Source organism: Alosa alosa, chromosome 1 (assembly GCF_017589495.1).
Source record: "Alosa alosa isolate M-15738 ecotype Scorff River chromosome 1, AALO_Geno_1.1, whole genome shotgun sequence".
Taxonomy (NCBI): Eukaryota; Metazoa; Chordata; class Actinopteri; order Clupeiformes; family Clupeidae; genus Alosa; species Alosa alosa.
In genome coordinates this window covers 34,560,665-34,576,276 of record NC_063189.1, presented here as the reverse complement: position 1 = coordinate 34,576,276, position 15,612 = coordinate 34,560,665, and the positions used below count along the sequence as shown (strand labels likewise).

The 15,612-nt window shown below is 41.3% G+C and overlaps 1 protein-coding gene and 1 non-coding gene across 2 annotated transcripts; both read right to left on the bottom strand.

The window, feature by feature from the left end:
- Window positions 1-8,979: 8,979 nt before the first annotated feature.
- On the bottom strand, window positions 8,980-14,920 carry rps6 (ribosomal protein S6). The gene is made up of 6 exons (XM_048257891.1): window positions 14,820-14,920; window positions 13,857-13,988; window positions 13,438-13,648; window positions 12,722-12,868; window positions 9,916-10,073; window positions 8,980-9,121 (listed from the first exon to the last, which is right to left on the bottom strand). The coding sequence occupies exons 1-6, from the start codon at window positions 14,823-14,825 to the stop codon at window positions 9,026-9,028; spliced, it is 750 nt and encodes a 249-aa protein (XP_048113848.1). The 5' UTR covers window positions 14,826-14,920; the 3' UTR covers window positions 8,980-9,025.
- Window positions 9,659-9,795, bottom strand: LOC125308758. Its single transcript, XR_007195962.1, has one exon. It is a non-coding gene; the product is annotated as a small nucleolar RNA SNORA57 (small nucleolar RNA).
- Window positions 14,921-15,612: the final 692 nt, after the last annotated feature.

The window sequence follows — 15,612 nt, the reverse complement described above, 5'->3', positions numbered from 1 at the left end:
AGTAGCAGTGCGTAATTCTGCTTCATAAAGTTAAAAAAATACATTGGTCATATAAATAGCCAGTTTATGGTCTACAGTGTAGAGATGGTAAGTTATGGTAGGCCAACTTGGAGTGAATATACAGGGGGATTTCTTTGGCTCTTAGCCTGGCAGGTGCGCACGTAGACATAGACACAACAATGTTAGTGAGTAAATCTACTGAAATGGCCACCATCTTGGTGAAGTGTGATGTGTAAGATCAGAAAGCAGAGGGTGAGTTTAGAACGATAACTTGTATCGATGTGTATTCATGAAGCTTTATAGCGAGGATGGAAGGTATCAACAATTGGCCGGGGTAGTCAGCAATACAGCAAAAGGATATTTGGTATCAATCGATCCGTAATTTCTTGTAGATTAAGAATTTCAGGTGCCTACAGCGCAGATTTGTACCAAAAAAAAAAAGATATATAGCTTCGAATGGACCATGGTATAATGATTATTGGGCCAAAATCGTATATTATCACATATAGATATTAGCTGATATCTCCCATACTGGTAAAAGGATCTTTACCAAACTTGGTGTACTTACTCACCATACGTTCTTGATTAAAATTAGTAGGTGTTTAATGTCTTGGGGTCAAAGGTCAAGGTCACGTGAGGTCATACTTGACATACAATGTTTGTTTTATACCTCTCAAGCAGATTGAAGGATCCTCATTAAACCCAACACAGTTAATTAAGCCTAAATTAACTGATAAGGCATTAAAGATCATGGGGTCACAGGTAGAGGTTAAAGGTCATGAGGCTATAGCTGGCTGAGGCATAGAATCAACTATCTGAATTGACATTTAAAAAGATTAAGACATTTATTAAAGCAAAACAAACTTTATTTTCTGTATAAAAACAGTTGTTTCAACCTCCACATCTTATTTTAGTATTGTAGTAATAGCCTCTCTGAAATCAGGGGAAATCTAAATAATTTGCTGTTTTAAAAATGCAAACATCTGTGTGAATACCTGTTTTAAAATAACTGTTTCAGTTCATAAATGATATTGGAGTAAAAAACAAAGTAGCCTACTATTACATAACATTCAGTACATCAATAACAACATTGTAGTTCATTTAGACAAGCTGAATAGCAGAAGTTTTAGATTAAATCCATTTCTGTCATTTAGATTAAAACCATTTCTGTCAAACATCTGATAAACATTGTCATCTTGAGCTATTTCCTTCAACTTAAATTATAACGCCAGACAATCGATGTAAATGTCTATGTTGATAGAATAGTGTTAGAAATAAAAACTACCCTTGAATCACATTGCAATAGTTATACTTTGTTCCCTGAAGTTGGTAGTAGGCATATACAGTAAGCAACGGCAGCAGCGGACTGATATTACCTAGGATTCTACTAGGTATTATGGGGGTTTTCAGGATGTGAATGGATGTAATCATGGGTTTCATAAGGGTTTATACTATTGCATGGGTTTTCATGTTTTAGAAGAATGTAGTCATGTCTTAATGCCACTGCATTTGCTGTGAGCAGTGTGAGGTCATTGTATCTTGTGTAGGCCAGACCGACTGTCAGAGGAGTGGGGTGAATGGAAAAGTACTGGGGGTACCAGGATGAAAGGATCTCCTCCTTATATGGTTAAGGGAGAGGGGGTGTTATCAAGCTGGTGAGGACTGGACAGGACAGGGATGAGGAGGCCACTGTGCCTTATGAGTTGGGCCCTGTCTAGCTAGGAAGAGAATAAGATAAGATGGCCTTATTTCACCAAACTGGAAGGAAACAGAAAAACTTAGGGTTATACTATGTTACCTATGCATTACATAGCTTTGCATATAGTTTTATGCATGATGGGAAGATGGTTTCCACCAATGTAAGCGACCCTGCTTGGTACTGATTGGTGAAGGGTGTTGAGGGAGAGGGGGTGTTAACAAGCTGGTGAGGACTGGGCAGGACAGGGATGAGGAGGCCACTGTGCCTTATGAGTTAGGGCCTGTCCAGCTAGGAAGAGAATAAGATAAGAAGGCCTTATTTCACCAAACTGGAAGGAACCAGAAAAACTTAGGGTTACACTATTTTACATATGTTATCTATGCATTACATAGGATGCATGATGGGAAGATGGTTTCTACCAATGTAAGCGACCCTGCTTGGTACTGATGGGTGAAGGGTGTTGATGGAGATGGCGTGAGAGGGTGGCACTTCTCAAGGGCTGAGGAGTATAAAATATAGTGTATAGCCATCCGTAGGGGAGATCTTGTCGGGTGCCCCAGCTGATGACATCTCCTCCCTATTGCTTTGATGGTTGGTCTGGACTTTGGTTGGGCTGTACTATCATTGCAATACGGTGAATAAAGATCAACAGTCTTCGGAAAATCTTCTATCTACATTGTCTCCTTCGGATGCCTTGTTCCAGAGTGCTAAATTACTAAATAGTCATGTGGTAATTGTTAATTGGACAATTGGATTTGAAAGTGGACATTTTCTAGCCTGGAAAATCCAGACCCTGGTAATCTCGAAAGATTAAGGGTCTGGCCACGAACAATGTAATGGCCCAACTCGAGCGGTGGCACCAAGCATGCATTTGAAAATCTCACTGCAAGCAATTGGATAACACTAGACCAATGTTTACTCTGAATGATTTCGGACTTCGACACAATTGGATAACACTACGACCAATGTTTACTGACCTCCAATGTTGCAGCGTTGTCGTCATCAGTTTAGCTCGCCTCTGACCCGCATATATCAGATACGCCGATTTGATTGGCTCCCCGGGATGCAAGGGATAAAAGTAACGTGCATCATTGCTCATTCCATTGTGCTCTCGTGAGAACTCTGGATTTCCAGGGTAGACATTTTCCACGACAGTATCCTAATTGGAGTGTGCTTCTCTGTTTACTTTTCAACGCAGTACTACTAACCGCTGCTAAGAAACTAGTCCCTTAAAATGTTATGCGATCATTGAAATGCAAGGATAGAATAATGTTAGAAATAAAATTATCAACACAGACATTTACATCGAGTCTGCCGTTATAATGTATTTGCCTGGCTGTACTGTGGAGTGGGTAAGACTGTTTTTAGTGGCAGGCTAACATACTGATTACTTGCGCTAGCTTAGCACCTGCGAACTCTGCAACTAGAAGGACTGGATGAAACGCGTTGAAAACGGTCTCCACTGATAAATATCACACATGCTAACTTGGAAATGAGGTCCTATGTCCAAAATCCTGAACCACCCCTTTAAAAATGTGTTGTTGCCTATAGAAATGCTATAGTAAATCAGCTTTTGCAAGACAGTGCTACAAGATGACAGTTCACCTCCACATTGGCAGATAACGCAAAGATCTGCGCATATGCCAGGTTCCTCTTCAAGTGCTGTCTCATCATCCATTGCAGTGAAATGGAAAATAATGAATCAAGACAGTCCTGAGCACAACTAAATACTGATGTTCATCCCAGGGGAAAATATTGCTTCTTACAACAGTCTCATCTTTCAGAAACAAAATTTAGAAAATGAACTGCTATCCTAATACTTTGTGTCCCTTAATGTGCTTTGTAAGAAATTATAAGGTGGCTTGTAACTCATACAATTAAATCCCATTTTTTAAGAGATTGACAAATTCGTATTTAATTATATTATTGATATCTACCGTCAAAATCTTCCAAAATATTTAGATATTATTTTTTGCCCACCCGTCACTTCAACTGAACAGATAACAACGGACATGCCACATTACTAACATCAAAACTGGAAGACAATGCTAGTCTTCAGGGTTACAGAAATTGCCAAGAGAAAGTGGACAACACCTTGTCCATGAAGGGAAAAATAGCAAGGGCCACAGTTAACAGTCATACTAACTTATGGAAAGTCACAACAGCACAGAAAGCTATAATTTACAGCTGGAAGTAGCACTGCTTGTACTGTGGAAAGGACTGCAAGGGCAATATTGAAAGAGATATTGGTCAGGTCATAACTATGCTAGTGGAAGTATTTCACTGTTACTGTATGTAACTGCTAAGCACATTTGCCTAGTAATTGCAATCAGATTCTTGATTCTTATATACAAAGGAGGGGTATTAAACTCTTTGTGCTGTAGATAGGGACTCCCCATGTCAAAAACAACCAAGTCTATGTTGTGCAACATGTCTCCGTCTATAACCTTGTATGTCAGGGGATGAAACTGACCTTAACCTTTGACCCCATGGCCCTGAGTCCCTAAGTTCATCTAACTTGTATAGACAATAAATGTACTAGAGTTAATGAAGATCCAACAGTCTGCTTTTATTTGTGTGACCCCTTGTAACCTTGACCTTTGACCTCAAGACCTAAATTGTCTTGCCAGTTCTTTGACAACTTATAGTGGGTAAGTAGACCAAGTTTGATGAATATCTTTCAATTGGCTTAAGAGATATCAGCTAATATCAAGATGTACTAACATGCATTTTTGGCCCAAAAATCATTGTGCCATGCTCCATTCAAAGACCTTTTTGGTACAAATCTGCGCTGTAGGCACCACAAATTCTTAATCTACAGAAAATTATGATTCAGATGATACCAAATATGCTTTTTCTGTATTTACTTCCACCTTTGACCCTTTTCTAGGCTAATTCGCTCAGACTAGGGAGGATCATGTCTTTTTTTAAAAAAAAAAAAAAAAGACTGCTGGAGGGTCGTTCAAAATGTTCTTGCAGGCAGGGGAGGGTCATGCAACTTTTGATTGAAGCACTCAAAATCCCTTCGGTGACCCCGTTTATAAATAACGAACGGTTCCTTACTCTGTTAATTTAGGCTAGGCCTTTTTATTCAGTTATTCATCATCTTCTGTCCTTCGCACTACTTGTGTAGCGCACGCATTCTCAGACCTGTTACCTGTCACTCATCATCGTAAGGGAGGTGTTTGGAATCATTCCCGCGTTACAATCATCAGCCAATCAAGGTGGTCACTTCAGTCAAGATCGTGCATGAGTAATGACGTCATCCAATGACGTCAACGAAGACTCACTCTTAGTTTAGGAGGTGTCATTTTTCCTTAAGAGTAGGTCTGAAAGGCTTTGTGAATAACTTTTAAGAGAAAACTCCTAGCTAAAATCTTTTAGTGCGATTTAGGAGTACTCCTAGTGGTAAGATAAAAGGCTTTGTGAATACGGCCCCTGAACAGATTACTTTCTTGGCCATTTCAGACTGGAATGTTATGTTATGTCCACCAAACAAAATAGGGAAATTAAACAGTGCATCGTAAATAATTTATTCCGTATTTTAAGTCAGTGTAGCATCAAAATGAGCTTGACGCTAAATATTAACGTTAAATTGTGTTGCTTTAAAGTGAAAAAGAAATGGAATGCTGATTTTGTGAGTTTTTTTTTATTTTGAAGTAGCCTAGCCTAATCCTAAAGGATTACTTTACTGATTACAAAAATTGGTGTGTAGTCTGTATTCAGTAATGGATTACATTTCAAAGTAATCTGATGAAGGCCTAAGGCAGAAACGTAGGCTATTAGTCTATTAAAAACAGCAGTAACACTTTATTTGAAGATATCTACATAAGAGTGACATGACACTGTCATGACACATGAACCCTAACCCTAATTCTAACCCTATTGTCATGACGAAAACCGAATGACACTTAATGACAGAAGCATGTCATAAACGTGTATAATGTGTATGACAGTGTCACTCTTATGTAACAAGTGTAACCAAAACCTCTCATATGGAGCCAGAGTGTGCTATTGATAGTGCGTTAATGTGGCTGGGAAGTGGGAAGGTCCCTGCTGGGAAGGAACTCCATACTTCGGAACTGAAAGCGTTGAACTTGACAACAACAAACGGGCGACGTTGCAAATGTTCATAGGCTAGCTAGCCAGAAAGCTAACATCACTCAAAGGTTATGTCCAAGGATGGATTACTGCACGGGCCTACCGGGCCCAGGCCCTTGGGCCCAAGCCTTTGCATGGAATCATTGCCTCAATATCAACAAATCAGGATGTAGGCTATGAATCTGATTGAATTAAAGTATTGGCCATCCCCAAAATGCACCAGAATACAGGAAATCACATCAAACAAATTAAAACATTTCTGGGGGAGGACCCCCAAACCCCCCCTCCCACATATGCGATAATTAGTGGGGGGCCCTTAATGCATCTTGGCCCAGGGGCCCGAAAGTTCATAATCCGTCCATGGTTATGTCATGTTACTCAAAGGTAGGCCTACTCTGGGAATACTAGGCTACTTTGCAATATCACAATAGCCTGTGATTATGAGTATAAACAAACAATGAAGTGACTTTCTTCATAAAGCATTTCAGAAATATTACACAGAGAGAAAACAAAAAATCGGAAGGCTGTTTTCCCATCCAAAGGTCACAGGTCTGCTTGACTGCATACAGATTCACGCCATAATACAGTCTTAGGCCTACTCCTCTTTGCACATGCTTTTGATGGCTAGTTCTGCAGGTGATCAAACCCAATATATATAGGCCTATATGGGGTTTTTTTTGTTGAGAAAAGCACTGGCAAAAGTAGGTGGGAATATGAATGTTACTGCTGATCTAATCAGATAACGTAACAATAGTGAGTCTCACACTGGAGCTCGACTCTTTAATATCCCAAGGGGAACATCATTCCCACTGTTGGTATCGGCCGATATCGGCCTTGTTGACTGATATCGGCCTTGTTAACTTGATATCGGCGATGTCAGACGCTGTGGAGTATATCTGCAGTATATCTGTTAAGTCTACATCAGCTAAATGTTGCGTTATGTGTGGACTAGGCATGCTGACACAGACTAAGTTGAGAATGGTTACGTTATTTTTTTTAATGAATATTTTCGTTTCTTTATCTAAAGGGTATGATTAACAAAAAAATGTAAGCAAAGAATTAAACAAATATTGGTATCGGCATCGGTTATCGGGTGATTAACGTGGGCACAGAACCACATATAACACACATGTAACACACACAGACGCATCACATCTGAACACATAAGTAGGCGAAATGTCATTTGTAAGACAGACCTTAAAGTTACAGGTAACAAAAACTGTACATACACAACACGTTTAGCATGTATTACTGATTGTTGAGAAATCTGCTTTTTGTTTGAACCTGTTTGATGGCTAAACAGAAACAGGTTCTCCTGTTTAGAGATGCCAATTATCACACTACAAAACACAACACCTTGAGGCATATCAATGCTGACTTCTAAGTATGTGCATGCACCAGTTTGATCATGTTTTGATTTGAAATTGAATGTGCAGTGTTCCCAATGCATTGATATTATGGAATTAACAGCTAAGGATTTTGAGCTTTATTACATTTTTTTAAAACACACTGCTATTATTCTGCACATAACTGTATGCAATGCATATTTCAGTTGATAATGGATCATTTATCTATTTGTATGTAACATTTTGTATTGTAAAAGTATTGACTTGATGTAATCACAAGGTGAAGTTTCATGCCTTGAACATTTTAACCTAAAGATTCTGATGTTCCAGCATCAAGCCTTCATCAGGGAGTTCAACTGGTCTTATGAGGCAACATCAACTACCCTGTGGCAAGAGACTATCTAGATCATGGGGGCACTGTGGCACAACTACAGCACTCGTACCATATTCCAGTCCGCCCTGTGTAATTTCCCTGTCCCACTCCATCTCTCTCGCTCACTTCCTGGTGTCCAATTGGCATAAAAAGCTCCCCCCAACCCATCCACATTACAGGTCTGTTTATTTACCATATTTCACTTTCCATAATAAAGGGCGATAGACAGTGAAGAATTCAACCAACAAAAAGCTTTTTGGGTTTATAAATGACCTACATGAGGACGCCTCAGGAGGTGATGATACACAAGGCAACTTTTTGAGCAATGTTGCTAGGCAACCAAGTTCTCCAGAAAATAAATCGTTGCCCAATGTCAATGGGAACATGCAAGAACCACACCACAAAAATGAGGAACACTGTCCAGCACCATAGCTTGAAACATTGCCCCATTTATCATCAGCTTTAGATTTGAGCATTTGTCTGTTCTTTACATTGCAAGTTTTTTTTTTATGAGCCCTATACGGACATCCTTTGATGAACATGGGCTGTATTGCCATCTGCTGGTTGTTTCAGGCACCATGTTTTCCCAAGGTCAGGGTTCTGATTGGTGGACTGTTATTTCAAACGACCTTTCCTTCCCAGTTTGACTCCCTACTGAAACACATGAAGAGTTTTAAGGTTAAAATGACCAAGCCATACAAATAAAGGCTTAACCATTTTGAAACAGACCGCCTTGGGAGTCATGTTTTAGATAATCAGTTTCCCCATGCAAAGAACAACTCAAACATACTGCTTTTGAGTCCAGGAAGCTCTTTTCAAACATTTGATTTCTACACAACTTTTACTTTAACATAGCCATATAAAAGACACAAACAGGGAATGCAATGCCACCACATATTTTGTAATTCTGGGCAGTGTTTCTAAATTGGTGGGTCGCAACACACAAAACAACCTTGCATATTTAAAATGCTACCTTATCAGGTCTAATATCAGACCTTTCAGATCAGACAAAATGGGACAGAAAGCAGTGTGTGGTGTGCAGTGAATTGCTGGCACGAGAGCATGAAACCATCAAAACTAAAATGCCACGTAGAAACAAAGCACCCTTATCAAAAACAAACCTGCCGAGTGCTTTGAAAGGTGACAGCTACGTGGCCTACTGGTTAGCGCGTCGGACTTGGAACCGGAGGGTTGCCGTTTCGAACCCCGACCAGTAGGCCACGGCTGAAGTGCCCTTGAGCAAGGCACCCAACCCCTCACTGCTCCCAGAGCGCCGCTGTTGTTGCAGGCAGCTCTATGTCTGCTCTCAATCACATTAGATATTTCCAAATTCCAAGGTATGTGCATGCCATGGCTTAGATTCACTTGATTCAATCCAAGTATAAGCTATAATACCAATCAGGAGAGGAATACGTGTGCAAATGTCTCACTTTAAAGTGCAAAAGAAACAAAGATCTCTCTTTTTTTCACCAAAACGTTTTATTTTCAGATTTACATGTGGGTGCTTCACTTCTGGCTGGTCTCTGACTTGGATGTGGAGGCACGCAGGGAAGAGAGGCGGCGTCTCTTGGCAATCTGTTCCTGACGCTTCTCTTTGGCCTCCTGTAGACACAGACACATACACAAAATCAGCATGATCAAATTCCCACATGTCCACAATGACTGAACCGGCAGTCTGATACAATTTAATATACATGCAGTGCAGCATGACCTTTGGTATAATTAAAAACAAAAAAAAGGTCTATACCTGCAGGACATATGCTGGCATTTACTAAAATAATTTTAATGTTCTCCCAATCTCCATAGCCCAGGTTTCTACAGTAAACGGCCTCCAGTCTACTTCCTGCCAACTATGGAAAAGGCAGCAAATCCAATTCAAGTAATGCTTGCAGTCTGCAAGCTTGACAACTAGCTAGACTCACTGACTTCTTGAAAGACTGACACTGGCCTACAACTACAGCTACAACCGCTCTTTGCTAATGCACAATCTCACCTTAACTTTCTTTGCAGAGAGAAATTATGGTTGTTAGGACTGACAGTGAAGCAATAACTTCACATGAATACACCAGTTCCAAACGTCCTAACACTTAACCAGATTCTTGTACTGCTTCAGCAGAGTGGCTGGCAAGAACTGTGTAGGGGTGTCCCAGTGATTGAGGATAGAACCAGCAGACAATGAACATGCTGGCACCGAAGACATAGCACTGGCACTGCTCTCCCTCCGTACATTACACACATAAGTACTAAACAACAGAATGTGTGCCAAGAAATGGAGGTAATCACACCGTAATCTTGTTTAGCCATTTACCCAAGTTTCCAGTTATAACGCATCACTGCTCAACTTTGTTAAACAGGTCAATTAGAACCTTTGGTTACAAAAACCCTAACAATCATACCTTCATCCTCTTAGCCAACAGCTTGGCATACTCGGCAGCCTCCTCCTTGTTTTTCAGGGTGCGCTGTCTCTTGAGGGCAATGCGGCGGCGCTTGTGCTGCAACACACGGGGGGTCACCAGGCGCTGGATCTTGGGAGCCTTGGTCCTGGGCTTCTTACCTGAGGTAGACCAAGAGAGGTTGACACAAATGATTCCAAACACAGCAAAAAGGGGACTGAAAGGATATGCAAATAAGTCACCTGTTACATTTCAAACACCAGCAGAAGTCCTCTTTGAAATGCAAGTCAAGAGGCTTAAGCCAAGCAGCAGGCACTGATTTGTTACACAAATGCCTCAAACACTCTGCTTGGTGTCCAAGCGGCCTGACATTTACAAAATCTGCCCTTCTAAAAGGGGCAAAATTCATGTTAACAGAAGGAAACATGGCTTTATCCAGTAATTCACTGACTGACTACAGATATTCAAAGATTTTGCTAACAGATGCAAATAGGAATGGGAGAGCAATTCAGTACGACCCAGCCACAAAGTCAGGCTGAGATCGTTATCCGTTGAAGCTCCACAGTTTATGTGGCACCACATGTCCCCCCTTAGAGACTACAGAGCAGTCAGGAAGGGTCTACTGGGGTGCGGAGTTGCTAGTTATTTGTTATGTACAGAGCACCCACTCCTTTTCACTGTCAAATTTGCAAAACCTTTCCATGGACCTTGAATGACATTCATGACTGCATATAAGTACATACTTGCTTACTTTACATCACAAGGGCTGATTATGAAATGTGACAACAAGATTGGCTAAATGTGCCCCCGATTTCCTGCTTATTAGCCTTCCCTTCAGCGGGTGGAGGCAGTGGTTTTGGGTAAGTTATGCATTAAATTTCTATTTAATTTTACTTATAGAGCGCCAAAACATTACACATGTCTCATGGCGCTTTACAGAGTGTTAGACAATCAGAGAAAAGAAAAGTCCCATGGGTAACAGGGGCGAGGAGAAACTCCCTAGAATTGGAGATACACATAGGAAGAAACCTCGGGCACATCCACGACTAAGGGCCTGACCCATCTGCCTAGCAATCATATTTAGCCATCATATTTTGTTACGGTGTGTCTGGGGAAATTCCTGCTTTAGAGTGCCTTCTCACAAAAGCATAGAATCACTGAGTTCCGACTAGCTAGCTAGATGATGAGCCCTTCTTCAACAACCTGTGAACCTAGATGAGGCAGTCACCTCAGTGGGGGCTGCTCACTGTTCCGACACCGTTATTCTGACAACTCAATAGTCTGACTTGAACACGTCAACACTTTCTGGGACTGACGCCCTGACAAAATGGCCTGGAACCGATCCCCACCATTCTACATCTAGTAGGAAGGTAGCAAACACAGTCTGTGACATAACATAGCCTACAGTATCTCCTATTTAATGACAATTTTCAATGAATTTACTGAATTCCATGATTTCTCCAGGCCTGGAAAATGGGATTTTACAATTCTAATAACTTTTCCAGGTTTTCAATTACCATGGGAACCCTGTATGTATGTGTTATTTTAAAAAAAAAAACAAACAAACAAAAAAAAAAACAGATTCTTAGTAAATAATAATAAATACCATAATTGCTACATGGATTTCCAAGACTGATTCCTGCAGACTTGTATTCCCAGTTGGATTGCTGTTAGAGCGTGACTGTTACAACAAGCCTGTTGTATCCGGTTAGCAACTCCAGTTTCTTTAGTACCACACTACAGCTCTTTGAGGGTACTGGGGAGTCAGACTGGGGTGCCGGACCAAGCAAGCAAGAGTAAGCAAGCTTGGTCAGATTTAAAAAGACCACTTCCTCTGTCCCACTCCTTGTTCCCATTAATGAGTTTTATGATTGGTTAACTGCAGCGATTGTGTAGATGCTGTGAGCATAGCAGTGCACTGTGTGTGCTAAATTCTAACTCGCCACCCATTTTCAGTCAGAATGGGTAAAAGTCAGAGGACCACAGTACAATCTGACAGCCTCATTGTTATGAAGAAAAGAAGAAAAAAAAAACTTGGTGATTCGGAAGGCATCTGCTATCTGCAGTAACTATTCAACATCAGCATGTTACCAACCTAACTAGCTACAAGGTAGGCACTTGTTAGCAATGTACATATTGTACATTATTTATTGACCACTAGCAAAAGATTTATGAACACGCATCCAAATGTTAGGCAGGTGAACAAATCACTGTTGCTTGTAAAGGAAAGTGCACATCTGGGACAAACTGACAGACATTTTGACACATTAATGGTCTTTAAAGATCAGTCCCACTGAACACACAAACTGTAGATCAGTTGTGTCCACTAATGCATCAAAACCCTCATATCAAATACCAACAAGCTCATGCTGACTGTAGGTGTGAGGTGGCATCTTTGCTGGGGTGGTATCAGCCTCAGCTTCAAGTAGTGCATTTCAATTATGTTTCATGCTTAATGGTCCAGACAAGTCACAGGATGTGAAATTGCTTCTCAACACGTGTGGTACAGTAAGTACATGTTGTAAAGAGGGGGTCAAATAATTTCAGGCAGCCCAGAAGGCCATAGCTCAGTAAGATTGTGATCTCTTTATATTTAAAGTCAACGCGCCTAAAACAGACAGTACTGCAGTCATGGGGCCACCACAACCATCCAACTACAGAAAGAATGAACAAAACCTATTTTGTAGCCATTATGTGTAATGCTGAGGTAAGGTGAGCAGGGACTCAACTGCTTTCTGGTTTAGTTTGCAGGTGTAGGGATATTAATGAACGCGGCACTGGAATTGAGGCTAAAGCACGCAACCCTTACCCTCCTTAGTCAGGGGTCTTCTGACCACATACTGCCTGACATCATCCTCCTTGGACAGGTTGAAGAGCTTGCGGATCTTGCTGGCCCTTTTGGGTCCAAGACGACGGGGCACAGTGCTGTCGGTCAGTCCAGGGATCTCATTCTCACCTGAGAGAGAGAGAGCGAGAGAGAGAACGGTCAATTGTGCCATTTCCAGGGCACCCAGAGGAGATACTTACACCTGTTGATGTGATTGTGAGCACTAACGGAAAATTGGAATAATCTGTAGGTCAATTCACAACCTCAGTAACTGCAGGTGGGCTTAATCAAAGATTTTGCTAAAAGATAAAAATAGGAATGGGAGAGCAATTCAGTACGACCCAGCCACAAAGTCAGGCTGAGATCGTTATCCGTTGAAGCTCCACAGTTTATGTGGCACCACATGTCCCCCCTTAGAGACTACAGAACAGTCAGGAAGGGTCTACTGGGGTGCAAAGTTGCTAGTTATTTGTTATTTATTAGTTATTTGAGTTTCCAGTATAGTTCAGAGCCATATAGTCCATTTTCCTCATTTCAAGCTTCCTGTTAACAACAGTCAGTATATGACCACAGACAGATCATTGAAAAAATAGCCCTGTTCACAGCCACTAAAATAACACAATCAGTCCCACACTGACCCATTGTTCAGCAACAAGAGCAAGATAAAAGTGAAGCTTCTGCTGCCACTGCCACCATACCTTTCCTGACGATGACCAGATTCAGCACACTGAGGTTGGCATCAACGATGCAGCCGCGCACAGACTTGCGTTTGCGCTCGCCAGTACGCCGTGGGCGGTAGCAGGAGTGTCCCTTGCTGAGCAGCAGACGCACACGGCCTGTGGTCAGCACACCCTGCTTCATGGGAAATCCCTGCTTGTCGTTACCACCGCTGATGCGCACAACATAGCCCTGCAGAGATGTGGAGGGTACAAGAGATTTTTCTTTATATAAATATTCACTGTGGATGGGGTACTGAAAGGCTCAAATACCAAAAAGACACCCACAAACCAGCCCATCTGTGTTTTGTGCTGCATAGTTGTTCGGATTTACTCAGACTAGTGAGCAGAAGCTACAGAAGTAACCAAGCAATTGATGGCCCTACCAGTCTTTCTCTTACCTTCCACTCATCGCCCAAGGGGTCAGCAGCCACCTCGGTGGCCATACGCTTCTCATAGAAGGTGCGAAGCTTGCGCTCATCATCAACCTCGATGAGCTTCTGACAGCCTGTGGCCGGGAACGAAATATTCAGCTAGAGAAAAGAGTGAACAGGTTAGGAACAAGCGCCATAACATTCTCAGGGAACATGGAGGCTGCAATTCTACTTCCAAGTGCAAACATCTAATTAATAGATGAAAGTATGCTAAAGAAAGCTTCATAAATTAAAACGTGACGCAACAGAATGTTGGCAAAACCTTCCCCAAACTAAGACAAAGGCTCATATCTAAATGTTACTCTTAAACGTGTCCAACGCAATGCAGTCAAATCCTGCCAGCGGGCTAGCTCCAGCGTTCAACATCCTTCAGAGCACACGACACGTTCATGTGTGATGCTGTTTCGGCAAACACACTTGGCTCGCCACTCAATATTTTGTTTACCTGACAGTAAAAGGTTAGGAGTTTGACAGTAGACAGAAAACTAACTGCAAAGCTAGCTGGTTAGACACAACTAACGTTAATGCTAACGTTACCAGAAGCCGTTTGTGCTATGTAGCTAGCTAACTTTCCGACTTAGCTGCCAAGGCAGTGTTTACACCTTAGAGTCATACAACAGCTCATATTCCGAGAAAATAAAATAGCCTTTTCTCCCAACAAACACATTTGTATATGAAACTACTCAACACAGTTAGGCCCACTATGCTGAGCTGCACATTTTTACTCCAGAAGGCCGCCATGTTTCCAGCTCTGCTACTACAGCGAAGAGCTCACAATACAATCTATACTCATCTTAAGGATTTCAAATGGCAAACGGCAACAAATCCTCTTAAATCAAAGTGACCTACGTTTATCCTAAAGCTACACGAAGGTATTATATGACATAGAAATCTGACAAAGTTGTTAATTCACAATTTTCGAGTCCTCACCTTCATTTTGGGGACTGAATTGGCTGACGTCCGCCACCGAAAAGAGGCCGGATATCCTCCTCGTAGTCTCACATAGAGAGTAAAACTCTCGCGAGAGTAATACAGGGGCTAGGCTACTACTTGATCAGTAGAGGACCTATGATCTATGCATGTGACTGGTAGGCCTACCAGAGTGCATTGCCATTTGAATAAAGAGGCAAAAGCGACATAAAATGCATTTTCATTAAATGTTCGTTTTAATTTTTGACCAAAACAATTCATCACTTAAAGGAAGAGGAGAAATAGACTTCTACGCAGACGTCTGTCTGCCTCTTCACCACCTCCATGTCTTGAACTGTCTTTCCACTAGCCACTTTACCATTGTCTTCTGCCTCACTGTTTGCGTGCTTTATTAGCACATATGCACAACCCCTCCCTCCATGCCACAGCCGAACTGTGACCACACTTATACCTTTCTTAATATAGTATTTATATATAGATATATAGACTTTATTCTTGCACTGTTGCACTGTTTGACTTAATAATTTGTACCATCACCAGGACACTCATTCACAAAGAGCACCTTACCTTACCTTATGCACAGAGGACCACAGGTTCAGTCCCTGCTTCAGTCATTGCAAGCGCACCTGATTAATCAATCATCCACTATGTGGAGACTGTTTTTTAGAATTGATTTAGATTAAGTTTTATTTAGTATAATTTGTATTTTAGTATATTTAGTATATTCTTTATCTTCTACAGTCCTTATTGCTTAGTTGTGTTTTTTTATATTATATGAATTTTATATTATTGA

Coding starts and splice junctions, on each gene's coding strand:
- rps6 (XM_048257891.1), bottom strand. Junction 13,649..13,856: donor CCTTGGGCGATGAGTGGAAG/GTAAGAGAAAGA, acceptor ACATCTCTGCAG/GGCTATGTTGTGCGCATCAG. Junction 12,869..13,437: donor TCTGGTCATCGTCAGGAAAG/GTATGGTGGCAG, acceptor TCTCTCTCTCAG/GTGAGAATGAGATCCCTGGA.